Raw genomic sequence first — 8,201 nt, forward strand, 5'->3', positions numbered from 1 at the left:
CCCTCGCTGCATCAACCCCCGCGGGCTTTGCCGCGCGCCGGACCGCGGGGCCGCCGCCTCCCTTCCCTCGCCCGGGGCCGGCGCCCGGCGCCGTTCAGGGAGAAGTAGGAGGAGTCCTCCTCTCCCGTTTCTTGTCGGTGGAGTCCCCAGCCCCCCCCCAGTCTCTAGCTCTGGAGGTCCTGGAAGGCGGCGGGGGGCCGTCTCTGCGAGCCGGTCGCCCAACGACCTCTTCCGGGCTCAGCTGCCCGGCGGAGGGCTCCGGCCAGGTTGCCTAGCTGCCGGGACCCCTGCTCCGTGCCATCCGTTTATAACGTCTTTTCTCGTCTCCGCCCCGCCTCCCCCACTGAGAGAAGCCCCTTTTGTATTTCTTCTTTGTATGTTCATCGCGGCCGGCGGTTCGGAGCTTTGCCTTAGAACCGAGCGACGGGCCTGGGTCGTGTCCTCCACTCTTCATTTTAGGAGCTGCCGTTACCCTCCCCCACCGAAATGTTTCTCTTTTGAAATTCACCCATCTGACTTCTGAAAGGCGTGAAAGCTCGTCGCGCCCGGAGGAGAGGTTCTGTTGTGCTTAAGTGATCGTGATCGGCGGTTATATGGATGTAAATTACCGAACTGTACTTTTAAGACTAGGGCTTATTTGCACATAAAATAACTGTGTGTGTTATAGCTTGATTTTAAAAAAGTGATCGGTAACGACAAGAAGCTTTTCTTTTTCTATTGCTTGAAAAATTCCAGCTGAAACGCTAGTCTTAACCTGGAAAACTGCTGATATACAGAACTCACTGTCCTGCTATTGGGACCGTGTCCCAGTAATAGGACAGTCAACTGAAGCTTTCCCAGTTCTTACTATGATACATTTAGGGTGTAAACGGTAAACTTAAGTTTATCTTAATGGATGGAGGAAGTATGAAAGCTATTTCAGGTAGTCTATCATGTACCTGTAGATTCTCAGAATGGAATAGAGTATCCCAAGGAATAAGAATTTTAAAGTTCCTGTTCATGGAACCAGTTATGTGAATCTCTGTGCTTATTTCTCTTTTCTCTACAATGCTCCAGTTGAGTCACTATATGTGCTAGTTGAATCTTTTAAAAAAATAACTAGTGTAACTATTCTCTTTCTGAACTTCTAGCCACTCCACCTGCATCCCAGTCTACCCCCATAATCTTCCTTGAATAGGAACTTTTATAGTGCCTTGATTTTACCCACCATCTTACCGGGTCTGTACCTTGAACCCAACTTCACGCACATCTCTGCACGGAGCTCGTCCCTGCCAGTGCGCTTTCCTTTCCCCTCGGGTAGGTGATTTTTCCCTGTAACCATTTCCCTCTTCTCTTTTCTAGTTCCTCATCAGTATCATTTTCAGAATTCAAAACAGCTTACCAGACTGATATTTCTCTGTGTCTCACTTAAGGATCTTTGACTTGATGAAATTTCCCAGATTGTTCCTGGGTCAGTGGGAATTCTTTGCCCCCATGAACCAATAGATTCATGTATTTAAGAAATTTGTATAACTGAGTAATCGTTTGAACAAGCATGTAAAAGATAAAGGTTCAGGGGTGTGTGCATGTGTGTCCACGTATATACATGCTATGGATAGATACCTCAAACTTTTGCTTGAGACAGTTATCTTAAAAAAAAAATCCAGGTTACTTGACATGTCATGAGTTTAATATTTAACATTGTTTCCAGTTATTATAGATACCCAACTTGATCTTCTGTTTTTGCTTTCAATTTCCTTTGGATAGAGTATAAAATACGTATCTTAGTCATTCGACACAGTTTTGTTCATCATGCTAGCTGTAGGGCTTTGTTCAGTGCTTGCTGTAGGGCAGGTTGTCAGTCAGTGTTTGAGCTGTTGATAAGCCTACACCTAAAATTAAACAAAGGAGCCCTGGTGGCACAGTGGTTAAGAAGTTGACTGCTAACCAAAAGGTCAGCAGTTTGACTCCACCAGCTGCCCCTTGGAAACCTTATGGGGCAGTTCTGCTTTGTCCTGCAGGGTCGCTAGGAGTTGGTATCGACTCGATGGCAGTGGGATCGGTTTTTTTTCTCTTTTTGGTTGGTAAAACTAAACCAAAATCCAAACCCACTGCCCTCGAGTCAATTCTGGCTCATAGTGACCCTGTAGGACAGAGTAGAACTGCCTCATAGGGTTTCCAAGGCCGTAAATCTTTACAGAAGCAGACTGCCACATCTTTCTCCTGCAGAGCAGCTGGTGGGTTCGAACTGCCAACCTTTTGGTTAGCAGCAGAGCACTTAACTACCGTGCCACCAGGACTCATTACCTAAAATTAGCCGCTGTAATATGTGCTGGTAAGATTACTTTGCTTTTATTTGCATAAACACTTGGAGTGAATTGACAAAGACAAAGGGCTTAGTAGAGCATGTGTGTATCTTCCTGGAGCTACCTTAGTCATTAATTCATTAAGCATTGAGTGCCGAAAATGAGAGACACAATGCTGGATGTTAAAGGAAATACAGAAATACACTGTATTATAAATCAATCTTTTCAGTGTCTTTGGTATCCAAATCTCCTGCAAAGAGAGGCGCCCTGGTGGTGCAGTGGTTAAGAGCTCAGCTGCTAACCAAAAAGTTGGCAGTTCGAATCTACCACCTCCTCTTTAGAAACCCTATAGGGCAGTTTTACTCTGTCCTATAGGATCACTATGTGTTGGAATTGACTCGACAGCAACGGGTTTTCAAACAGAACTCACGATTAGGGTGTGTTCTAGTGTTTGCACATATTTCCCCCTATACCTCCCCACACACACACACAAAAAACCCATTGCCGTTGAGTCAATTCCAACTCAAAGTGACCCTATAGGACAGAGTAGAACTGCCTCATAGTTTCCAAGGCGCACCTGGTGGATTCAAACTGCCTACCTTTTGATAAGCAGCCGTAGCTCTTAACCACTACACCACCAGGGTTTCCATATCCCCCCTGTAGCAGAGCCCTATATCTGGACATTTGACTAAGGTGGTTTTCTTGACTTAGAATATAATCCTCTTAGTTAGAAGTTCTTTGGATGTGGATATTGGCTTTTAACTGCCCAGTATCATCTGTATTTTCTTGATGGTTAACTATTTTCTTAATATTTCTCTCGAAATACTATCTCGCGTTTTATTTCTGTTGCTTAAGAAGAGCCTGTATCTGCTTTCCCTAAGGAACTGTGTTGTGCTGCCCCCACCAGGCTGTTTGATTTCTGAAACTCTTACTAGAGGATAGAAACTGTTGAAATAGAAACACTGTTGCTTCTGGTTTCTGCCAGTGTGTGGGGTTAAAACAATTAATGCTTAGAGAAAACTGGCAATTTACAAAGGTTAGTTTTGAATTTGAGACCCTGCTGTAATTGGAGTGCTCCTGCAATGGTAGATGAGTGTGTTCCTGGCAGCTGAAATAATGCGCATAAAGCAAGCATTTTTTATTTTGGCTTTTCAAAAAAGAAGGTGTGGTTACTGTAGCTTAAAAGTGAAGGAAATCCTTCTAGAAATTATTTAACCAAGTGCTGGTGAACTCTATAGCTGATTTATTACTTGTAAATTATGTGTTATTTTGGAGGGAAATGGAAGCAATATATAGTTGAGATGGCACTGCAAAGTTATCCAGCCCAGGGAAAGAAAACTTCGTTTGCTGTTGGACTGTGGTTCTCCATGACACCTCGCTGTCGTCTACAGGTTTTATTAAAGACTGAAGTAGTATGCGTGCTGGTATTATAAAAAAACCCAAACCAAACCCGTTGCCGTTGAGTCAATGCCGACTCATAGCGACCTTATAGGACAGATAAAAAGCAGAATAAAACTTGGTCCCCACCCACCAGGAATTTACAGTCTAATTTGAGAAACAGGGTAAATACACACATCTAAAATTAAATATCAAAGTAAGAAGTAAGCTAGCAGATGGAGTGAGTAAATGCCACATTAGTGAATATTTTGTAATTTCTGTAAATCCCCAGAGAGGTTGTTGCGATGTCCAGAGTGTAGTCCTTGAGTGTGTTGGTTGGTTCTGTTGTACCCTCACACACTGTTATTGGGATTTCTTGTTATGTATCTCGGCTACCATGTTTCCATTTCCAAGAGGCACAGCAGAGGAAAGATTCTGGTCAATTGTGTTTGTCTTTATTACTGGACGATGTCTGCTTGGAGTCACAGAATCTTCGAGGTGGCAGGAGCTTTAGCAAAATCATCCGGCCCAGCCTTTCAGTGAATGCAGCTCAGCCTGGGCTGTGGCGTCTGGGTGAATTTGGATGGTGGCGGAATTTAAAAAACAGAACAAAAACTTATTTTGATTGGTTTTGTTTTGTGGGGGAGGGGGGTTGAAGTGGATTTCCTTTTTTTTAACCTCTGCCTGTTATCTCTTTGTGGAGCCCTGGTGGTGTAGTGGTTAAAGAGCTTGGCTGCTAACCAAGGTCAGCAGTTGGAATCTACCAAGCTGCTCCTTGGAAACCCTATGGGACAGTTCTGCTCTATCCTATAGGGTTGCTGTGAGTCAGAATCAGCTTGACGCCAGTGGGTTTGGTTTTTTTGTTGTTGTTTTTTGTAACTTACACTATGGTGGTATAATCTTGTAGACTTCTGTAGAAATGGGTTGGCAAGAAGAGATTCCACTGTGAGGACTGCTTATAATCTGGATATACAACAGTGTCAGTACTGCTAAGAGACAAAAGGCGATAAAACAAACCCAAAACCCAGACCCCGTATACCCAGCAGCCATGTAAAATAATGCTGACTAGTTGGCGGTAACTAATTAGGACTTGTACTCTAGTGTTTCCGTAGATCCCGCGGTATCAGGTGATCGAGTGTCTGCTTAAATTCCTTCAGTGATGGCGAGTTCTGGACTTGACGAACTTTCATAGCTGAGCGGTTCTGTTTCTTAGTCCTAACGTGGAGCCTGATCTATTGTGTATCTTCCCACATATATTCACAGGGACAGGGATAGCTGGAAAAGGCTATTCCTTTGTCTTCTCCAAACTAGACTACTGCCGTTACTTACGGTCTTCTTGTGGCACGGTGTCTCGGCTCTTGCTTGCCTTCCTCTCTCCTGATTTGTTCATGTGTACCTCTTAAAATGCATTGTCAGAAGCAAATGCATTCAAGATGTGGTCTAACCGGGAGGAGTGCAAATGGGGAAGCAAAGAAATGAGACAGAGCGTAGTACCAGCACAGACACTGTGCCAGTTAATTGATATTATAACTGATTGAAGAGCTTACTTCAGCTCACACAGCTACGAAGTGGCAGAGCTGGAATTTAAACAGCATCTTCTTAATCCTGAACCTGCATGCTTTTTATTACTACTTGGTCTGAACAGTCTGCTCCTACTGATAACGGCCTGGTTTTATTGACTGTTCTAGTAGCTGCATTCACTCATGCCTTGTGAAAACTGTGATCCACTAAAGTCCCCAGATGTAAATACAAACAGTTGGCCAAGACGGGTCACCTGGAAGGCGGGTTGCTGTAGTGTTTTATAGTGGAATCTGATTGTGACACCTCCCTGTTTCCAATTATTTAGTGGTGTCTTAATACATTAAGGTAACTTGGCTTGCAAGGCCCCGCAGTCTGTCCCCTACCTCCATCTTCCTCCAAGTTTGTCCTTCTTCTCTTCACTCATCCTGCCTTCCCGGAGCTCTTTCAGCCCCTTGCACTGGCTTTGTCTCTGTCCTGCCAGGGGACTTTGCACATGCTGTCCCTCTGCCTAGAATGTGCTTTCTTCTCTTTTCGTTGTCGGTTAGCCACCAAATCTTAGAGCGAACATCACTTTGTTGGGGAGGCCTTCCTTGACCTACCTGCTATGGTCTCACCTCCCTTTTATAGGCTATCATGGCACGAGTGAACTTTCTTTCCAGCTGTTCTTCTACATTTGTTTTTGGGATCATCTGACTAACGTCTTGCCTCCCGCACTGGATTCAAGCTCTGAAAGCAGGGCCCACGTTTGGTTTACTCTCGCTCGAATCGCTGGCCCTGCTACTCAGTGTATGCCGAATAGCCGGCACTCACTCTGCTAATATTGATTAGGATGACCTGGGTTTTCAGCTTGATTCACATCCTTTGGAGTTTGACCCTATTTGAATTGTTTAATCTCTAAACCTCCATTTTCCTTATTTGTAAGATGAGGTACAGACCTTGTTTAGTGCTGCCCTGTATGGCACTGATTCATCAGCTTGTTTTGCTTTTTCTCCCCCCACAAATATTTTTATATCAAAATTGGCAAAAAGTAGAGTGTTATCACACGGCCTCAGCTGGTGAGAGCGAGCGAGCTTGGTCACGTGCAGGGTGGTGCTCTTGGACAGGACGTACTAGCAGGTCCGCCTACACTGCCCTCAGCCAGCCGGTCTGTGTGTTAACTCTCATTTCCACTCTTCCTGGCGTTTTGGATTCTAGGAAACCGTGTTCGCCCCTCATGACTGTCAGATAGTAAAAGTAGTACAGGTGTTGCAGAGGCACTCAGGGAGAGCACCATGCCAGATGGCAGGGTGCAGGTATTAGGGGTGGAGCGCCTTGAGGCACAGCTGGTTAAGATCGACAGGTGTCAAGTCGTAAGAGGTGGAAGACATGATTTGACATGGTGAAGAGCATCATAAACGTACCTCCAACTTGGGAGGGAATGGTCAACCACTGAATGAAGGCTGTTGTTGTTGCTGGGTACCGCTGAGTCCATTTGGACTCCTGGTGACCCCATGTGGCAGAGTAGAACCGCCCTATAGAGTTTCTTGGCTCTAATCTTTATTGAGCAGATTGCCAGGTCTTTCTCCTGTGGAGCCACTAGGAGGGTTCAAACCATCAGCTTTCGATTAGCAGCTGAGCACTTAACCGTTGCACCACCAGGGATGAAGGCTAGCATGGCAAATAGCGGTTTAAGAGCAAACCTAAAATTTCTAGTACTGTGCCTGGGATTTAGGAGCCGCATAGTATGACCTTCCAGCTTGGGATCTGTCAGTAGATATTTTAACAAGTCATAAAACGGTAGCACTATCCATATAGCTGACTTCAAACTGACACCAAAGAAGTACTGAGGGCGTAGCCAACTTTCTCCTGTGTGTAGACTGTGCCAGAGTGAAGTTAGACTGAGGGCTGGCCAGGAAACAGCTGTATTCCATCAGTGACTTTGCTTCCAGTGAGCACCTTGTTCTCAACAGTGGATAATACATTTAGAGACGCTTTAAAGCATGGTTATACTGTAGTAGTGGTGGTAATTACAATGTAATTATCATTGACTTGTTCAGTTAGGTTTTTTTTAAGTCTTTTAGTCTCTTCATCTGTGCAGTCAAAAATAATCTATTGATACAAATGGTCTTAACACAAAATTTGGGTCATGTGCAGCTCAAACAGCCTCAAAGCTTGCAGAAAGTACAGGCAGTCTCCAGATTACAAACAGATTTCTGTTCTTAAGTCTGTCTTTAAATTAAATCTGTCCATAAGTCAGAACAATGAGGTACAGTTTGTTTCTAACTTTGATTAGTCAGATGTTTGTCTTAGTATAAGATACATAGTGTACCTTTCTGTGCATTAAAAAAAATTAAACGCTTCCAGATAACACTAAAACGTCTTTACCGCAATTACAGAAATAATGTTTCGGTGCGAGTCACAAAGTAGCACCCGTTTGTTATTACGAACGATCGTATGTACCTCGAATTCTCAATGTACAGTCAGCCCTACATATCTGCAGGTTCCGCATCCACGGATTCCGCATCCATGGATTCCACCAACTGTGGATCGAAAATATTTGGGGGGAAGAAAAAGGAAGTTCCAAAAAGCAGCCCTTGAATCTGCCGTGCGCAGAGGACCACACAGAATCCATGCGAATGCAGTGATGTGTGGGCGTACCCGGCTGTAGCCTCACTGATGTGGTCTCTCCCCAGCACTCGCTGTTTGAGCATTGTTCACCGCGTGTCTTGTCATTATCCCCTAAACAATAGTTCTGGGTAACAACTATTTCCATAGCATTTACGTTGTATTAGGTATTATAAGTAATATGGAGGTGATTTAAAGTACATGGGAGGACTTGCATAGGTTGTATGCAGATACGCCGTTTTATATAAAAAATGTGAGCATCCATGGATTTTCATATCCTGGAGGTCCTGGAACCAATCCCCCGCTGATCCGAGGCATGACTGTGATGGACTGTACAGGGCTCGGTCTGTAACTGCAGGTTGTATGTAAGGGTGTTCGTGACCCGGGGCCTGCCTCTAGCTCTGTGGCCGGCAA

General features: G+C 44.6%; 1 protein-coding gene across 1 annotated transcript in view; it reads left to right on the forward strand.

Annotated features, from left to right (window-relative positions):
• MKRN1 (makorin ring finger protein 1) overlaps nucleotides 1-8,201 on the forward strand; it is a 24,111-nt gene that overhangs the window by 284 nt on the left and 15,626 nt on the right. The window contains exons 2-3 of the mRNA XM_004382383.2: nucleotides 187-196; nucleotides 5,419-5,438. Of these exons, the coding sequence (XP_004382440.1) occupies nucleotides 187-196; nucleotides 5,419-5,438 (30 nt within the window). The remainder of the gene's footprint in view (nucleotides 1-186; nucleotides 197-5,418; nucleotides 5,439-8,201) is intronic.

This window comes from Trichechus manatus, unplaced genomic scaffold, assembly GCF_000243295.1.
Source record: "Trichechus manatus latirostris isolate Lorelei unplaced genomic scaffold, TriManLat1.0 scaffold00093, whole genome shotgun sequence".
NCBI classification, from domain to species: domain Eukaryota; kingdom Metazoa; phylum Chordata; class Mammalia; order Sirenia; family Trichechidae; genus Trichechus; species Trichechus manatus.